Source organism: Apostichopus japonicus, chromosome 19, assembly GCF_037975245.1.
Source record: "Apostichopus japonicus isolate 1M-3 chromosome 19, ASM3797524v1, whole genome shotgun sequence".
Taxonomy (NCBI): Eukaryota; Metazoa; Echinodermata; class Holothuroidea; order Aspidochirotida; family Stichopodidae; genus Apostichopus; species Apostichopus japonicus.
This window is the reverse complement of record NC_092579.1, coordinates 7,846,423-7,866,633: the sequence shown is the minus strand read 5'-3', so window position 1 is coordinate 7,866,633 and position 20,211 is coordinate 7,846,423. Positions and strand designations below refer to the sequence as shown.

The following is a 20,211-nucleotide window of genomic DNA, read 5'->3' as shown; positions in this document are numbered from 1 at the left end:
GTTTCATTAAAGAGGAATAGAAACGATTAAATACAAGTTTTTCAAAAATCTTTGAAAACGAAGGTAAGACAGATATAGGCCTATAATTACTGACGCTCTCTCGCATGACACTTTTGAATACCGGAACTACAAGAGCTATTTTCAAGTCAGACGGAACAATACCTTGAAAAAAAGAACAATTAATGATATGCACGAGAGGTGTGCAGAACTAGATAATTTAACAACTTTAGGACTAATGTCGTCATAACCGCAGCTTGAATTTTTTAAATATGAAATACAATCTAAAACCTCCACTTCGTCTGTAGAATTTCAATAGAAAGAATTCATGGGATTACCTTGGCACATATAGTCTAGGGGGTTCTGTATACCAACCGGAATATCACGGGCTAAATTTGGACCAATATTAGTAAAGTAATCGTTAAATGCATTAGAAATATCACAGGGATTAGAAACACAATTTTCATCCAATTTCAACGAAGTGACAGAAGAAGTGGAGGTTTTGTTCTTGATGAGAGAATTAATGCAGTCCCGCGTTCTTTTGTGATTAGATGATATAACTGTATCGAAATAAAATGTTTCTTAACAATTTTAATAACACTGGTTAGCTTATTCCTAAATCTAATGTAATTCTCACGATTTTCTTCACTAGGCTTTTTGATATACTTTTCATAAAGTTTGTCTTTAGTATGACATGAATTTACAATGCCAGAAGTACACCAGTCTTTTCTAGGAGTGCGTTTATTAACTTTTACTAAAGGAAAACTATTGTTATAATGCTTAGAATAAATAGAAATAAAAGTACGATATGCAGTGTCAGGATCGTTACTATCAAAAACACCACTCCAAGGTTCCAAAGAAAGATTGTGTACAAACTTATCTAAATTAATCGGGGACATATTAAGCTTAAATTTGTTGGTTCTATCATTTTGGAGTAATTTTTTGTGACGTTAAGCAAAACACAGGAAAATGATCGGAAATATCATGCAATATAACACCACTAATAGAAATCTTATCAGTAACATTTGTAAATATATTGTCAAGCAATGAAGAGTTTGAATTTTTTGAAGTTCTTGTCGGACAGTTAATTAAAGGTCTGAAGAATGAAGCTGCAGCAGTATTAACAAACTGCGCAACATTATAATTACGTGACTCAAGTAAGTTTAAATTCAAGTCCCCAAGAATGTAACATGGTTTACCCTCATTGCATAAATTAATAGTAGTATTTTCAAAATTATCCATAAAATCAATAAAATTACTGTCATGAGGAGGACGATAAATAATTCCTATCAAGGTTCTACTGGTATCACATGGGTTTTCAACTTCAATAAAAAGAGACTCGCAACAACCCTATTTAAAAACAGTTAAGTCATCCATGACTTTATAAACGCATGAATCATGAACATACTGTAAAAGCCCACACCCCCACCTCTCATATTTGAACGTGACCTTGATAAAAATGAATAACCAGAGAGTTGAAGGAGATGAATGGGGGTATCTTCTTTTATCCACGTTTCAGACACACCGATACAAGTGAAAGTGTTATGGAGTGATTGAACTAAGGTAAACAAATTGTCCAAAAAAATTCCTAAGCTTCTTGAATTAATGTGGAGAAGCGAAAAGAAATTGTTGCCGGACTTTGTTAAGTTCATTGACGTTACAATAGCTACACGTGTTTTGGGCAGTTAAAGAATCATAAAAGTTGGCATCGTGATCAATATTCTCATGAGTAGGGTTAACCTTAGTATGGTAATTACTATCAGGTTCACTAAAGGCGGGATAGTTAAGTTCTTCTTTACCGGGCATGAATAGAAATTTACAAGAAAAGAAAAAGGGAAGGAAAAAAATAAAGGTAAAGTAAAGAGGCTTAAAGATAACTTACAATGAAAAACGAAAATCTCACAGGATTATCGGAACGCAAGAGCTGAAGTGGCAGCTCGGATCCTTTAACAATACATATAGACAAAAATGCACAGCTTTACACTTGATCGCTTGAAATGAGTGTCCATAAATTTCAAGTTATACAGTGATGGTTCACGAGAAAGTTCCAAAAGATCAAATTTTTCGAAGATCACCAAGTGATCTTATCCTCATTTTAGATTCAGATTGTCCATTGTTAACAATAGCCATGATTCTTCCATCCACCGTCCAAACTGCCTCCACTCTCTGATGTTTTTCAACTTTCTTAAGTAAGTCCAAATTACCGGCCGTTAGGTCTTCCTGGATGGCCATTTTCATCCCTTTTAATTTTCTCCGGGAGCGTATCACTTGGTCCCTCACATCGTGGCGAGTAAATTTGGCAATAATGATCCTTGGTTTACCATCTTGATTAAGTTTTCCAATGCGGTGGGAACGGTCAAGATCCTCGTCCCGAATGGTTACTCCAAGTTTTGTAGCTGCAAGAGGTTTAATTACGGCGTTGGTGTCCTCATCCTTTGTCTCTGCTACTCCCATGAATCTCAAACAATTACGTCGGGAATATTGTTCCATTTCATTCAAAGCATTCTCCATCTTTTTACATTTCTCCTCTAGATCGGTTACTTTTGGATTCAAGTGATTATTTTGCGATACAACTTCATCCAACCTGCACTGTACATCATGCAGCTGACCTCAATCATATCATGCCTCAATCATATCATTCTGTCTCATAAATTTGTCAAACTTTGCTTCTATTGCCTTCTCAATACATGTTTGAATAATTGATTTGAATTCCTCACCATTTAAGAACTCTGATATTATCGAGGAAGCTAGGTCAGTTTGTTGGGAATTTTTCTTCGTTGTCCGTAACTGGTATGTAGTTGACTTGAGCCTTATATCTTTAATTAAATAGTGGTCGATTCTCAAAAACAAAACAAGACACAGATAAGTGGTATAGAAAGGCATTATTGACTGATGGCAGTCTTCCTTTGACAGCCTTCCGGTGAGTGTGTGTAACTAACGTATCGGATGGCGCTAGGCTCATTCTAGAGCTCAATTGCGTTTGAATGGTGGAGTGATAAAATGGTTAATATTTGTTCTTTGCTGCCACGAAATTCGATACTCAAATAGCATCATCGGGAATTCCCGGACAGCAAAATCGTAGGTACTGTTTAGTATGTATGTTTGTATGTATATTAGATCCTCCTGCAAACAGGAACTCGCGAAGAAGCCTAATTGGCTTATCAGAGCCGCAAGCTGACCGAATAGAATTTAGTCTCTCACATTCATATTTAACGTCCATGAATTGTTAATTGTCAACAACTCTGTAACTGGACGACATACATTAATCTGGGAGTGACTCGAACTTAGTTGATCTAAGTTTACATAATTAGGAATTATACCATTTCTAATGTTTAGAGAGAAGTAAAAATGTATCAATTCATTAAGAATAATTTTGCGTCCTGCATTGCTGACATAGACCTAGTGCCCTTCATGTAGGTTTACCGGGCATATATTAAAAGTGAGTGGCACTCATAGAATGTTGCAATTTCAAATATATTTGGTTATGTTTAAAACAATGCAGAGCCAGAATGTATATGGTTAGGCTTAGTATGTGAGCTTGTGTGTGACATCCCGTTCCAAATGAATGATTCTCGTTCAAATATTCCGCCCCACTGGATGTAATACACTACCTTTCAAATGAGTTTATAATAATTATTAAATCGATGATCAAAATATTGTATTTTGAGCTTTGAATCAAAGTTCACAAATATTACGCAGTGGCCAACTGTAGCTTGTAATAGGATATAGGCTAAATTTATCTAATTGCAACTGCCAAATTAAGTAGGTGAATCAGTAGGCCTGAATATTACTACGATTATAATCGAGTTAACGGAGCTGACGCGTATTTAAGATCAACAGAGCAATGTCAAAATATCATGCCTACAAAATAGCAGTTTTAAACATTTTTTCGTCACTGAAAGGGGGAGGAGTTGCTCCCACTGCACCCCCCCACCCCTGGATACGTCCCTGAATACATTATGATTTAGTTTGTATATCAATGTCATTTAATATCCAACACATTATGAGAAGTCCTTCTCTTCCGGTGCATGCTGTCGATTCATTGTTTCCTTGTTTCGTTTTAGCGACTCATTACACCATATAGCCACGACAATGCCTATTATAAATTTAAAATAACCAGCTCAATTGTTGACGTACATGGCTCCATTTACACATCACGCAAGCGGCAGGGTAAATCACTTGTAACTGATTGAGTCAACACTGAGTCTGAGATGGTGCAAGGGAATCTGTCAACTTTGAACCGGAAGTCAGCTGTACAACAATAACCAGACAGCAAACTGCAGTGCTTCGATGATTTCGATGATGCTACGTGAATAATCGTATGTGAATGTGACACACTATAGGCTGTAGGGTATAACCAGGATGAACAACATACTTCATACTAAGTAGTATAGCCCATAAATTGAGATATGACAAATAACATTGACATTGCTGATGACCAAGATGGAAACTTTTCTTGTATTCAGCATACATATTGATCTCTACAACAGACAACAGTAAACAACGTTCATTACACACCTTTGTGCAAATGGTTGTATGCAGCGACGTACATGGCAACTCCAAAAGTTACCGACACACTTAAGTCAATGGAGATTTGGTCGAGACTTCTGATTCTTATCTACGGATGCGCAATTGCCAACATCCTCTCCTATTCATATGAGGCGAAACGCACATGTTATCTAATAGGGTGGTCTGTAGGTGATTAGTACATTATGAAACAAGGTGTCCACAATTTGACCCCTGGTGACCACAAATGATTTTTGACCTCCCAAAAACAATAGGCTTCTTCTGCTCAATGTGGTACTCCTGCATGCCACACCAAATATGAAAATGGTCCAAGCTTCCCTTTTTGAGATATTGTTTTCACAAGCAAGGCGTCACATACATATACACATACACACACTGATCCGCTTGCATGACTACAAAGGTTAAGATTATCATCGGAACCAAAAATCATTATCAACTTCACTGTTCAACATTTTTTGTAACATGTCAAGCATAACGTATATTAAACATAGGTAAATATTGAATTACATATGCTTTCGGCACAACAGATAATCAACCAAACGCAACAGTACACACCCACAGTTCTCATTGCCCCTACCCCCCCCCCCCAAAAAAAAAAAAGTTTGATCAGAAATACACAGAATGGTCAATGCACGTTCCAAGGTTCATCAATTACCTTTGATAGCGGAACTTGACAGCGAATTCACCAATTTAAACAAAAAGTTAGCTACAACCTTCTGCTTCTGGGCCTCTTTGGCTAGAACTGCCATGAGTAGAATATGTACTTTACATATAGACTGCAGTGCAGAGTTTTGTATATACATCGATCATTAGCAGACTCTTGGGTGACCTTTCTAATTTACTTTTTTCAATATCATGGCCATCTATAAGTTGAAGTACTATACATAGATCTAAGGTCGTGTTGACATAGATATCAATAAATTCTATAGTTTTCAACAAACATATACCGACTTCACTAGGGGTATTATGATCAGGCCCTGTACGTATGAAGTGGGTAACACTTTTACTAAAGATATCGACTTTTTATATTGAACACCGTCCTGAAGATGCGTATGTACAAGTGGCAACCTACCCCCTAGTCCCATATCTATTTTACCGCAGTTAATATTTAGTCTAGCTGTTCAAATTGCACTTGACAAGCGGTTAGATTTCGTAACTTTGGCAATCTTCCAAGTTTGTCTATCCAGTTATAAATTGTTCAAGTAAACAATAGACAACCAATTGGAAACGATCATATTTTGTGATTGGCAGATTGATGTGCCAAAAAAAAAGCGTGTTAGTGATTAGCCATGGGCCCGAGTGAATATGATATATTAATGTCATTTAATTGAAAATTTTCAACCATCCAGTTGTTCTTGATATGTATTACTTTATGTGATTGTTAGGGGAGAGTTGAAACTTACTTCAGTAAAGGTGCAAAGTGCTACTAAAAAATCTCCATCCACATAATGTAACTCGAACCCATTAGGGGTAATGTAAAAAAAAACGAACTCGACAAACTGGACTTTAGAACTGATACATGTGTAAAGGTTACTTGTTTAATGATTTTATAGTGAGATAAATATTTATATCTTTTACTCTGAGATAAGATATCGTATGAATATAGACTGCAGTAGCTGAAGGTCATCATTATTCATCTCTACTGGACATATGTTTGCATGATCTTTGGAAACGACGAGGAAGTAAGATTAAGTTTCATGCACATAGAAAGCACGTAAGTAACTTATACCAAGCTTTCAAATCTTTTTTTTTTCTTTTCCCATCCTTTGCAATTCTATATTTTATTTACTAGACTCTAGTAGAAAGCGGGGTACAGCTTCAATATATATGCAATTTTGTTGCAAAGACATGATTAGAGTGAAGGATCGTTTTCCGAAATGGAAATATTAGAATGATACTACTATGTACTCAAGTGCCGTGCACAGGATTTCAAAGGTGGGAGGGGGGTTCTTAAATGCCTCGACTGGTTGAGTACGGTGTGTGCAGGAACCTTTATATGGAAGAGACAGAGACTGATGCAAATGCAGACTTTGATAAAGGAGGCGATGTAGCCCTGTCGTATTTGCGGTCGAATTCAATGAAAGGGGGTGCAACAGTCATCCCCCAGGGGAAAGAACAGCTAAAAACTGTTTATAAGTCAAATTATTGGACTATAAGTAGGTTTATTATTAGATGTAAACGCAAGGAGTGGTCTAAAATTTCCCGAATGAATCTAAAATATTTTTTGCCCCGACAGACAGTAGAATGGGTGGTCATGGTCAAGGTGCTTTTATAAACAATATTCCACGACCGGCCAGATTCATACAAAATCTCCAAGCAAAGTGTAGGAGGCTTCACTTTCTTCCAAACATAAAGAGTTAGTATCAGCAGATTCGTAATTGGAAGAACGGTCATAAACTACGATACACATTTTATGTAGGCAAATTCTTGGTTGGTTTCTGTTTTGAAAACAACCGACTTTCTTGCGACTGTAAGCATCTTCTGACAGAGACATATATGAGATGTACCCAAGTATATGATGTTTCGTACAAAACAAAGTTGATTTCAACAGGACAGATGTCCTCGAGAAAGTAAATCTGCTGGTTAGTTTTCCCAAAATAAAGTCAACACTGGGCTTCTTAGATGTAAGTAGATGTTGCTTACGGCAATAAATTGACTCTCTGCGTCTCGTCGCTAATTTTACATTCTCGTTCAAATGAGATTCGATCTATAATCAAACAACGTCCAGCTCTTGAGCATAGGAAAGACCGTATTTTAGCATTGTAGAACATCGGTAAAGTAAAAAGTCAACCTTTCCATTGATACCACTTCTGCTCAGGGGCACTTTCGTTATTAATATTAGATGACGTCATCGATGCTGTTTGTCTAAATATTATTTTAGTTTTGGCGTTTTTCATGATGAGTTCTCGATGACAAAGATTGGTGATATTACAGCAGTTCTTTACAATGACTTTTGTAACTACAAACCGGTTATGTAATATATTTCTACTATACTCAGTGCAGTATATTATGGATACAAACAGCATACATTTAGGTTGTTTACGAAGTTATACAGTCCAAACTAGACAAGCAAACCGGAAGAGAATAGCAAGAAGAAAACATAAAGAGACGTGCAACAATTCTGGTTAAATCTCAGAGCCTATAAATATTTACAAAATGAATTTCAGAATATTCTGAAAGCTTCTGCGATTAGTAGCTGAGCTAATTCTACTACTTTAGGGCATTTTACCAAACATCATATAGCAGTAGTCGTTAAGTAATCATTTTCATGTGTATTTGCTATATATTGTGTGGAGAAAGATCGTTTTTTGAAATTTGTAGCAGATTCTCCAGGTTATTTTGATAAAGATATTACTATTTGATTTAATCTAGTACTATTGAACCAAAATGACTGAAGATTTTCAAAGAAATTCCAATTATTAGAAAGCATGTCAAATATATACTAGGCTTGTTGGTATACGAAGTCTGAGCGGTCGATATTGCAAGTTTTGGATTGGTTTTGATTAATGTTGGGTTGCACCACATTTTGCCGACATGTACCACATTAGCACTAAAAGCACGATTTCATTGACAACACACATAAAATACACAATTTCCGTTTCTTTCTCTGCCAGGAAACAGTGACGTGGGTCGCATTTAGCAGCTGCTTTCATAGTGGCTCAATTGCAAGTTGCAACAGGAGATGGATCGTGTTCAGGTATTACACGGGGACGCCATTTTGTATTGGCATTTAACCATGTATCAAATTATGATGTAACAAAACTGTCGCTGATCGTGGTAGCATTTAGTGACCAATTAACGACTGTTACTATAAGCAGCCGATACCTTATCAAACAACTTCCGTATGAGAAAACGTTTGAGATTGAAGCAAGGGGATCTCTTCGAGCAACTCTTCCCTCCGAATTATTGCTTGGTACGTCATCAGAACGCACCAACAGAGTTATCGCTGTTGATGCTGACAGAGATGTATCTACCTATGGCCTTAATTATGCTCCATTTACAACTGATGCATTTTTGGGCATTCCAGTGGATAACCTTGGCGTTTCGCACGTGGCAATGAGTTATCAAAATGACGGTGACAACGATGATTCTTCCCTTTTTGCTATTGTTGGTGTAGAGGATGATACTTCGGTAAGTATCGTTCTCACTGCTGGAGTAACCCTTGATGGTGTTTCTTATCAAGGAGGAGATTCTTTAGAGATTAATATCAACAAGTATGAAGTAGTGCAGCTCGTTGCAAATTCAAACGCTGAATATATTGGAGGTAGTACGATTGAAAGTGACAACCCAATAGCCGTATTCACAGGTCATTTGTGTGCATCAACACCAGGATCTTACTGTGACGCCCTTTCGGAGCAACTTGTTCCAGTAGAGAGTTGGGGTACACAATACATTTACACAGCAACAGGGACGCCCAGCGATAGGTCAGTTTACACCATTTACGTCCATTATAGCGATAGAGTGGTAAGCGTCCCGACTGTGGGAGAAATTACTTTACAAACTGGGCAATTCTGGCAGGGCGAACTAGTTGGAAGTGGAATAATTAAATCAAATAAACCTGTCTCTGTTCTTCAACTGCTGAGAACAATAAACCAGGTAATAGTGGATCCATCTATTATTCAGGTTCCTGCCGAAGACCAATATAGTTTCATTTTCGGATTTTCTACACCTTATTCATCCGGTGGAGATGATGACGGCTTCTTCAATTTCCTGAATATTGTTGTCAAAGCCAGCGAATCTTCGACAATACTAATGAAAAAAAAATGAACGGAGAGATCATTCGAATAGATGACACTGTCACCCACCACAACATTCCACAAACAGACTATGTCGTATATACATTAGAGATCCCGAAAGGAGAAGGAACGTATTACGTAGAACAGAGTTCTTTAAACAACACGTCAGCGTTTACGGTCATTGTGTATGGCTACGAAGATGATGAGACGTATGGATCCTCGGCTGGACTATTTCTTCCTACTGATGAACGTCTCCTTAACATGGAACCTTATTTTGTGAGAGAGGTTGGAGGAGAACAACTGGCTCTGACGTTACCTTGTCCTGAAGAAAATGTTGCTGAAACTCACAGCATAAAATGTAGGTGTATCACTAGCACAGAAGCTACAGAAGAAGTAACAGGGACGCCTATTGACCTCTAGAATATTGTCTGCATCACGCCGGTATTTCATTTGACATCTTATGTCACAGTTGATGTTTCTGTAGATGATGGAAGGACATTCCTGTTCAGAGGAAATATCCATGTTCTCCCTCAGCACGTTCTCCCTCCAAAAGTTGTTGTAGAACAGTCAGGGCAAACATTTGGCTACATCAATTTCAACGAAAATGGAACAATTTTTATTAATTGGATATCCGATGACTTCATCGCTGTAGAATGGGTAGATATTTCTGTTAGGATAAGTTTTCCGAACTTTGGGAGTCCAGGATTTGGCTGGTCATTGGACATCGACATCAAACAGGTTGAAAATACTGGCAGTTTCAATTTAATGCTTGAAAATTTCCCTTTAAACATAGCCCCGTTTGGTACGTCTGTAGCGGTATTTATTGTTAAACCACGATCAGAGTCAATATTGTATCATCTCTCTAGTGGATTTTTGAAGGTGCTTGGTTCGACATCTTGTAACGAATGGTCTGACAATCGGCTAGCTAACTTTATGCCTGATGGTCTTAGCAACGTTCCATCTTGTCCCTGTACCGATGATCAAGCTTTCGTTGACGGTAATTTCCAGGAAGATGACTCGTCGGATCTTAATTTCGTCCACGAGGGTGCCGTTTCCTGCTTTCGCTCTAGTGTTACATCAGGTAGCTCTGGACAGCAGTGTTGTTACGGGAGTGACGGAAATATCCTAGTTGGACCTCCGGCGGGCGGAACTGCTGATGCTTATGCTTTACACATTGGTACCATCTGGCATTTTTGGTATGACATCTTACCTTGGTTGTCTTGCTGTAAGCAAGAAAGTCACTTGTGTAGCTTTTACTACGAATTTCGCCCCTCAGATGATTGTTCACAGTATCAACCACCACGCCCAACTCGCAGCACTGGAGATCCTCACTTTTTGAGTCTCGACGGAAAAGAATTTACATTTAACGGTGCAGGAGAATTCTTCTTCTAAAATCTACTTTACATAATCTGACTTTTCAAGCAAGAATGGAAGCACTTTCTGGTACTGATGCAAGTGTCTACACGGCATTTGTCTTTTCGTCTAATCTATCTCCATTTATTCAAGTTCAGAGGTCACCATTGGATGATTCCTTAATGATTTTGATGGATATGGTTCAGATTGATATGTCCTTCGAAGGGCATCTTATCCGAGAACAAACGTTTCCTGGAGTGAGGATAGCGATCAACCAAGACTTGTCAAAGGTCAGGATTTCTCTTAGCACAGGGGCGACATTATTGATTCGTATAACACCAGATATGATGTCTGTCATTTTACAATTACCAGACGAGTTTAAAGAAAAGACAGAGGGTTTGTTAGGTAACTTCAACGACCATCCCGAAGATGACTTGATGCTACCAGATGGATCAACCTTATCACCACACTCGACGATTGATATCATCCATTACGACTTTGGACTTTCATGGATGTTAGATGTAAATACTTCGATTTTTACTTATCTGCCACCTACTGATTTTTTTTCGTTCAGCGATGTTAACTTTGTTCCGACTTTGGAATTCCCAATACAGATGACGTAAGCGAAGATATCATTCGTTCTTCATTCTCTTTACATAATTATGGTACATAAAATTAAATCGGGAAGTTTATCTAACAAGGGGCATATTCCAATGCAAGATAAGTGAATGAACGGGGTGAACTTTAATGCTGACGAGTAATAAACTCCAATGATATTCTCCGCAGTACGTCCATAAACCAATTACGTTTGAGAGGTTGCGTTTGCCTCTTATTATCATCAGTGCTCGTTTGGGCTTATCCAAGTCTTATCATTCATCTTGCTCACTTAGCACACAAAGTAATGCACATGACGAAGTTCGCAAAATTGAAGTGAATATAGCATGCATCTAAGTGCGTAATAATGTCCAGCAAAACTGATTCCGTCACAGCGAAATTTTCAAATAACTGCCACTTTTTTATCCTTGTTATTTGCAGTTCTCGTCACATGTAGAAGGCTCGGTGCATTCAACTCGGACTTTGATATAATAGATCTCGTGGATTTAAAAGGGGATGAGTGAATTTTTAGATATATGATGTTAAATGTCTCAGCTCAATCAATTCCAAAAATTGATCATGTTAATGTTTCTCACATGAAACAACATACGTCTCAAATATGCACACTGTAAATACAAACATTGAAACACCTATATCAGCAACTATAAGATAGATACATCTGTCCCATGCTTGTCTATGTTCCCTCGTCATGATCATATGATCAGTTCCAATTCGCAAGAGGCTAATACTGAGAGTAAATCACTTCCTGAATATATTTTTTTATACCCTGGGTATGCTTAAATTGTTGGTTATCTTGGCCTGGTGCCATCATTGTCAAAGGACCAGGGGCATACTCTTCGAGTCTTTCGCAACAGCGAGACAAGCAAACCAAGTGTGACATTAGAATAGTTCGACTGTGAAACATAAGCTGATGCATCTAGGAGTACTGTGCAAATACCAGTCCTTTCTTTATTACGCTCAACTGTCTTTTTACTTTATATTGAGTTGACGAAAACTATCACGCACATCAGTTTGTCTAAGATACAACATCGGTGAAAAGGAAACTGTCTACCAATCCTATCGTGTTCACATCTCAGGTAAGCTCGAAAATTAGTGTATAGTATCCATTATATAAACTTCTGATGTTTCACATTCATCAGTATCTGAATGCAGTCATAAACGTAAACAAATGAGAGGCAAAACTATTTATATTAAATTAATGTTGTTACAGATTGTAACGAAGGAGAAGGTTATATGCTACAGTAAACAAATGAAGTAAAAACCCATTAAGCCTATGCGTTCAATCTCGATGGACTTAACAATCTTTTCCAGTAAACAAAATTGTCCCCATCTTTGTTATTGTATTGATTTCAAACATTAATCGGATTCTTACTTGTTTCTTTCCTAGATTTCTTTATGAGTTTATCATTTGTTTTATGGTTTGCTTGTTTGGATGTTTGTTTTGTGTTATTTTTTGTAGTTTTTCATTCGCTCGACCTCAGCGAATGCGAATTTAAGTTTGGATGAAAACTAAATCGTAATGGTTGTGTGATCAATCCCTATACAATAGTAACAAAAACGAGCCATCGAGAGATCGACTACGTCGTGTCTGTAATGAAATGTATGATAGGGCTTCAAAATGTTATATTTTCACATACACATGTGACAAGGGTTATGTTTATGACTAGTATGTGCATATCGTTAGCAATTAAGTTGTGACACAGTATCAGTACACTGTAACCAAGCGATTTCAGTTGTTCTTTGCTAAGCATTGACTGTCGTGTAGACTCACTTACACCCCCGTCCACTGCGGAAGGAAAACCAAGTAGGCTCAGTCTATTACAACATGACAGTAGCTAATTTCTATCGATTTTGCTTTCTCGTGAACTTTAAATGATTCATAAAGGAAACGCTAAGCAGGTTCATGCACTCTCTCTCTCTTAACAGCAACGGCGTGCAGGTTTGTGGTGACCCCTTAAGGCTGTTATAAAACCGTAAATTAGAGGTGAAATGTTGACCGAATATTACTGTGGTACGCCGCTTGTACAATGTAATAGTGTATTAAGGCTACAAAATAAGAAATGTTATTTAGCATTGTGCATTCATCGACTTTTATATATATATATATAGACATGTATATATATATATATTGCTAAAAACGATGATGCCAGACACTATATTTGCTGTGCTGCTTTGGGGTTTTGCTATCTATCTTCTATCGAACTTCAAACGAGGAAAAGTTGTGATTTAGGATTCAATTAAGGTTTCAGAATTACCACTTGCGGTATCCCTTAGCCTTTACGGGCAATGGTGGGCTTACAATCAATAACATATAAGTACAAAGGTAGAAAAACATCCCAATCAAAGATGCACATTTTGCATTAGAACTGCTGTCAATTAATAGAATATAACGACGTGAATAAATGGCTTCAAGGTACATCGTAAAATTACGTTATAACGCAGGCGTCCTTGCTGCCGGTATTCTACCTTATAAAATTAAAAGAAAAATAACATTGTTCGTGTAAAGTAAAGAACTGCTATTGCAAGAATAATTCTGCCACTAAATTGTAGAAATTTTAGGCCCGCAATACATCACCTTAACATTGAAAGGGCCACACATCGTTCGGATATTTTTGCAAAGCACATCGTACTGTTTATTATGGGAATTGTTTTAATGTATCAGGACACGCCATACTAAACAATGTTTATCCTTTCTCGTTTCCAGAAACAATGGCGAACAGACTTGCTATTATCATCTTCCTTCTTGTTAATCTAGTCTTCCAAGTTGATGGGAATGCAGACATTTGTGCTGGTATTACCCGAGGACGCCATTTTGTGATAGCATTTACAGGCAACCACGATAGTGACCCCACCACGGCTGAACTCTCTCTGATCGTTGTTGCATTCAGCGATCAATCAACAACAGTCAGGATAAGCAGCAAGAGTTCTAGTAATGATGGGCCGTATGTAATAACATTTGATCTGGATGCGAGAAACTCGAAGCGAATTAAAATTCCAACCAACTTATTACTTGGTACTACCTCAGAACATAGTGACAAAGTCATTCAAGTGACCGCAACCAGTGATGTATCTGTTTACGGCCTTAATTACGCACCTTTTACAACTGATGCTTTCTTGGCTATTCCTGTGAATAATCTTGGACTATCTTACGTAGCAATGAGCTATGAAAGTAGCGATGGCCGGCCGAGTCTCTTTGCTATTGTAGGCGTGGAGGATGAAACTGACATAAGGATCGTCCTAACCGCAGGAGTCACTATCGGTGACACCTCTTACTCGAGTGGCGATACGATGCAACTGACGATCCACGAAAATGAAGTAATACAACTAGTAAGCGATTCAGAATACATTGGAGGCAGTGTAATTGAAACCGATAAGCCAGTTGCCCTCTTTACGGGTCACGTATGTGCATCTACGCCGAGTTCTTTTTGCGATACGCTTTCGGAGCAGTTGGTACCTGTAGAAAGCTGGAGTAGCACCTATATTTATACGGCCACAGGATCCGTTTTGGACCGATCAGTGTATGTAATTCACACCTATTACGAGAATTCAGAGGTAACCATTCCAGGTATCGAACCGGTGACATTGCAAGTCGGAGAATTTTGGCAAGGCGAGCTTCAAGGAAGTGGGGTCATAACCTCAAATCAACCAATTTCTGTCCTGCAGCTTTTAAGAACAATAAATCAAAATATCGTTGACCCATCTATAATTCAGGTTCCCTCTGAAGAACAATTCAGCTTCATTTTTGGATTTTCTACTCCTCCAAAATCTGGCGGAGACAGTGAAGGATTCTTTAATTTTCTCAACATTATAGTCAAATCAAATGAGTCGGAGACCATTCTAGTGAACGGTGAACCTATTTTACAAAATAGCAGTCACAGCCATCATAGCATAGCCGGTACACCATATGATGTATATACGGTAGAGGTTCCAAAGGGAGAAGGGGTCTTCTTCGTAGAACAAAGTTCGTACGTCGATGCGTCCCCGTTTTCTGTAATTGTTTATGGATATGAACGCGACGAGACGTATGGCTATTCAGCTGGACTCTTCCTTCCAAATGACGAACGCCTCCTAAACATTGAACCCTTCTTTTTGCGAGAGGTTGGCGGAGAACAACTCACTATCACACTTCCATGTCTTGAAAGTAATGAAGTACATACTAAAAATGTATTTTGTCGATTCAATGAAGATAACAGAGAGGTTGAAGTACGTGGTTATGTTTTTGATGTTTACACTATTATTTGCACTACTCCGAGGTTTCAACAGCTATCATACGTTACCGTGGACGTAACCGTTGACGGCAAAGAAACTTTTCCTTTCAGGGGAAATGTTTACATTCTTCCCCAAGATGTCCTTCCTGCTACACTCAATGTGATGCAATCAGATGAAATTGAAGGTAACATTGATTTTACAAAAGAAAAAGAAATTATCCTTGAGTGGGACCCAGCCAAACTGTTTGCAGTGGAATACATCGATATTTCAATTCAAGTCGCCAGTAGAGAACTTGATCAAGATGAGGGATTTGTTTGGTCAAATGATATTATAATTGCAAGCAGTGTTGAAAACGTAGGTACATTTCGTTTCATGCCATCGGAAATACCAACGGAAAGTTTGATTGGACTAAGTTCGTTTGGTTTATCGTTGTCAGTGATCACCTTGAAAGCAAATGGAAAGTCTTTGTTTCAAGTGCTATCCAGCGGCATTTTGAAAATGACAGATCAATCTGGTAGATCAATCTGCTCGTCCTGGTTGCAATCTACTAGCGTTGGCGATCTACCGCCATGTCCGTGCACCGATCAGCAGGCAGCAGCTGATGAAAGCTTTGAAAGTGACAAAAACCCATCTCTTGAATATTATCACCCGGGAGCTTCGTCGTGTTATCGATCAGGATCAGGAGGTAGTGGACAACAGTGTTGTTATGGATCCGATGGTAATATACTCGTTGGACCTCCCGGAGGCGGGACGGTTGATGCCTATGCTCCTGGGGGCTTTGGTGGCACCTTAAAACATTTTTGGATCGATGTCCTTCCATTTATAGCCTGCTGCAAGTTGACAAGTCAATGTGAAACTTACTATAAATTCCGTCCATCGGATGATTGTTCGGATTATCAGCCACCACGACCAACTATTGGCACAGGAGATCCTCATTTCATCAGTCTGGACGGGAAAGAGTTCACTTTTAACGGTGCCGGTGAATTTGTTTTGGTCAAATCTTCTCTGCATAACTTCACATTCCAAACCAGAATGGAGGTTTTAGCTGATACTGATGCAAGCGTCTACACAGCCTTTGTACTTTCTTCCGACATGTCTGATACAATTCAAGTTCAAAGGTCATCTTTAAATGGAACGCTCATTCTCTTGAACGGTGAACCAATTGATATATACTTCGATGGATATCTGATCCGAAAGCAAGACTTCCGTGGACTGAGGTTAACCGTTAACCCTGACGTGTCTGAAATCACGCTACGCCTACATATTGGAGCAACAGCATTAATTAGGATCACATCAGAAATGATGTCTTTTGTTTTACAATTACCGGATGGTTTTAAGGGACAGACAGAGGGACTACTGGGAAACTTTAATGATATCGCCGATGATGACTTTATTTTACCAAACGGGTCTTCACTGTTACCTAACTCATCATTGAAAGCAATTCATTTTGATTTTGGACTTGAATGGATCCTTGACACAAACACTTCTAAATTCACTTATTTACCTCCATCTGGCTTCTCGACCTTCTTTAATCCAGAATTTCTTCCTAGTCTGGTATTTCCGGATGTAGACTCCGTCAGCGAGGAGGTCAGACTCATTTGTGGTGACTCGGTAACGTGTTTATATGATGCAGTCACAACAAACAGCATCGCGTTTGCGAATGCATCGCTTCGAGATATCAAAACATTCAAAGAAGCTAAAGAGAAGTTGGTCAAAATTGTCAGTTGTGGTCATCCAGGGAAGATTGAGAATGGGGGAATTAATGGTAGTGTTTTTCTTGTGGGCTACACTTTAGTTGCCTCTTGCAGTGGGGGCTTCTATATAGAGGGAAATAGTGAGGTAACTTGTCACTCTAATGGCTCTTGGTCTCAACAACTACCAGAGTGTGTAGCCATAGGTTGTGGTTCCCCTGGTTCAGTTGAGAACGGTGTTATCGAAGGAAATGTGTATGACGTTGGTTTTAGTATCAGCATAACTTGTAATAAGGGGTTTACTCTGATGGGGCAAGCTAGTCTTACATGCCTTGCTAGTACATCTTGGTCGGAAACCCTACCAACATGTGTCGAAAACTCTGGCAGTGGTATGATTGTTGCATTAATAGCCACGGTCTTAGTTATCTGTGGCTTAGTTGTCATTGCCGTTGTTGGTTTTTTCAAGAAGAAACAACAAGTTGTTTAACAGACAGATGCGTATATCATCATCATCATCATCATCATCATCATCATCATCATCATCATCATCATCATCATCATCATCATCATCATCATCATCATCATCATCATCATCATCATCATCATCATCATCATCATCATCATCATCATCAGTTTTATTATAAGCAGTAGTAGTAGTAGAAGTAGTAGTAGTCTAGTAGTAATATTGTTGTAGTAGTGGTAGTAGTATAAGTAGAAGTAGTAGAAGTAGTAATAGTAGTTGTAGTAGTAGAAGTAGCAGTAGTAGTAGTAGAAGTAGTAGTAGTAGTAGTAGTAGTAGTAGTAGTAGTAGCACCGTTTGTTCATTAATAAAGTGCAGGCGCATAGGCAAACCGAGCAACTTGGAAGTTGGAACACTTTTTTTCCGCAGCAAATACACTCTCGTGTGTAGACGCAGAGGTGATTGCCTATTATATATAACGTACATATCGCGAACTTATGCAGCCTACCATGCCCAGTTGTATACGTACATAGCGTTGCACCTCATACACACTCAAACCACAGTTCATTAACTGTCTTCGAAATCGCTGAAGTAGCCTACATGCGAACATTCTTCGCGTTGGAGCTGGACAGCGCGATGTATAAACAACGAAGACTCTGCTGTTAAAGCTTATCTTGTGTTACACAAAGACCACGAAACCACTGATCTACTGCATATATGGAGGCTTAAGGGGTCTTTGAAAACATATCTAACTGTCAAACGCAGCATTAGCGTTCTCATACTTTGAAAACATGTTTTGAAAATTATTTATCGTTTTTAACATCCTTTTAAATATCCAAATCTTCCATAAAAGTTACAACAGATTTGGGAAAAAACGACAAAGATTATAATTTCGTGGATAGTTCAAGAGTTGTTTAAGGGAGGTATCACACTTTGTTTCGTTAGCGGGGCATGGAGGGGCAGTGATGGAAGGATTGGAGACTTTAAGAAAAAGCCATACCATTACAAGGCAGATCCTGGATACTTCTAACATTAACTTCTTCTCTTCGGCTTCGTAGTTATAATATGGAAGTTTCTCTTTCTGCTTTGTTACCCAATATGAAGACGTTTTGTCTGACGGACACTATTTTTGCATCCGTTAGATTTGATCGTCTTTTTCTGTGTTTTTTATTACTTACTCCTCCATGCCACTTTAAAAATTTCTCACAATTCTATTTACTGTTAATGTATGCTGTCTTTTTTCAAACCCTTTAGTACCTTTAAAGGTCTACAAATGGCGGCTGATTTAACAATTGTTTTTTATAAAAAATTCCAGAGGTATGGGACAAGTAAGGAAACGAAGGCAGCTTTGTTTTCTTTAATGAATACATAGACGTAAGTGTGATACATCTTTCATTCAAGAGACCCACAGCTGTTTGGGTGATGAAAGGTATTGGTGCAATGGATGGGGCGGAATCATATCTTTCATCTTTTTACTTGTATTCGGGGGTTGGGGTGACTATTTTATTCAAGCCAGACTTTTTACTGTTATCAAGAAAGAAAGCCATCAGGGCGGTGGATACATTATTACTGCTACCTTGCTTCACAAAATTGTTCTAAATGATCGCAAAGAAGCCTTTTTTCTGGATGGTTAATGACAAAGAGCCAGACTGTGAGGGTCTGCTTAGGAAATAGCTTCGAAAAGTTGATTCATGTTCTCTATAACAACAGTAATGTTTTAATTTGCAACAATAGTTGTACTACAATTTTCTTTTCAATTAATAGAGGTGTTAGGCAGGGCTGCCATTTAAGCCCTTACATTTTCATTCTATGCAGAAATTTAAGCTTTGACAATTAATAGGAATAACATTCTAAGGGGTATTAATATTGCCGGAAATGAAACAAGGTTGCCTCAATACGCGTATGATACTGTCTTTTTTAGTGGTCATAACAGAGCATCTTGAGGAAACTGTTCGTGTTTTTAAAAACGTCAAGATCTCGTCTAGCTGGTCTTGCGGTGAACTTTAGCAAGTCTTACCTGTTTCCGTTGGGTCCGTTTATTCATCGTATTCCAGTGCTCATTAATGAGTGCGGCATTAAACTTACTCAAGATCCAGTACATTTCTTATAACAACAGCGACGATCTATTTCGTTTGAATTTCATTCCTAAACTCTCAAGAAAACGTACGACTTTTATGTTCTCAAAGACCATGTGTATAATATATAACACTTTCATAGACAAATTCAATTTTCCTACAAGGGTACTCTATGAAAACAAAAGAGGTCCTTTATAAGAGGTTTTTAAAACAATGGATTAACATCAACATTTAGGACTGTCGTTCTTAAGAAAAAGAGAGATTTCCATACATCAAGCATATTTTAAAGCTAAGTTATACCTTAAAGAACCGAAATAATTATAGACACATCACTGACGCTCAGAGTCTTCATTTTGTCTTATGGCATAACAAGACTAAATCCTGTCACTAAGTCTCCTTTTTATATATGTGCCACACGGTAAACACTGACGAAAACGAGTTAATGTTTGACTTCAAGTGAGAATATCGAGATCACTTGAAAACGGTCAACAAGCAGTTCTAGACTTGAAATCACCCTACGTTAGAGAACATGCGCCTGTGATATTTCA

General features: G+C 38.2%; 4 protein-coding genes across 4 annotated transcripts; 3 read left to right on the top strand and 1 right to left on the bottom strand.

Moving 5' to 3' along the window:
• Positions 1–2,052: 2,052 nt before the first annotated feature.
• LOC139959763 (uncharacterized) lies at positions 2,053–2,508 on the bottom strand. The gene has a single exon (XM_071957605.1). The coding sequence runs from the start codon at positions 2,506–2,508 to the stop codon at positions 2,053–2,055; it is 456 nt and encodes a 151-aa protein (XP_071813706.1).
• Positions 2,509–8,148: 5,640 nt separating this feature from the next.
• On the top strand, positions 8,149–10,165 carry LOC139959762 (IgGFc-binding protein-like; the record flags this gene model as incomplete). The annotated part of the gene is made up of 1 exon (XM_071957604.1): positions 8,149–10,165. A coding segment is annotated over one exon (1,143 nt), but the record flags the coding sequence as incomplete, so codon positions are not given.
• On the top strand, positions 9,522–10,652 carry LOC139959761 (sushi domain-containing protein 2-like). The gene is made up of 2 exons (XM_071957603.1): positions 9,522–9,618; positions 9,745–10,652. The coding sequence occupies exons 1-2, from the start codon at positions 9,522–9,524 to the stop codon at positions 10,650–10,652; spliced, it is 1,005 nt and encodes a 334-aa protein (XP_071813704.1).
• Positions 10,653–10,654: 2 nt separating this feature from the next.
• On the top strand, positions 10,655–19,999 carry LOC139959698 (sushi domain-containing protein 2-like). The gene is made up of 2 exons (XM_071957504.1): positions 10,655–12,304; positions 13,933–19,999. Exon 2 carries the CDS (start codon positions 13,938–13,940, stop codon positions 17,613–17,615), a length of 3,678 nt encoding a protein of 1,225 aa, XP_071813605.1. The 5' UTR covers positions 10,655–12,304; positions 13,933–13,937; the 3' UTR covers positions 17,616–19,999.
• Positions 20,000–20,211: the final 212 nt, after the last annotated feature.

What these genes read in the sequence shown, in the direction of transcription:
- LOC139959763 (XM_071957605.1), bottom strand. Translation starts at nt 2,508, where the DNA reads ATGGAGAATGCTTTGAATGAAATGGAACAATATTCCCGACGTAATTGT.
- LOC139959761 (XM_071957603.1), top strand. Translation starts at nt 9,522, where the DNA reads ATGGAACCTTATTTTGTGAGAGAGGTTGGAGGAGAACAACTGGCTCTG. An exon ending in TGAAACTCACAGCATAAAAT is followed by an intron (nt 9,619 to 9,744) that starts GTAGGTGTATCA and finishes ATGTTTCTGTAG; the next exon opens with ATGATGGAAGGACATTCCTG.
- LOC139959698 (XM_071957504.1), top strand. Translation starts at nt 13,938, where the DNA reads ATGGCGAACAGACTTGCTATTATCATCTTCCTTCTTGTTAATCTAGTC.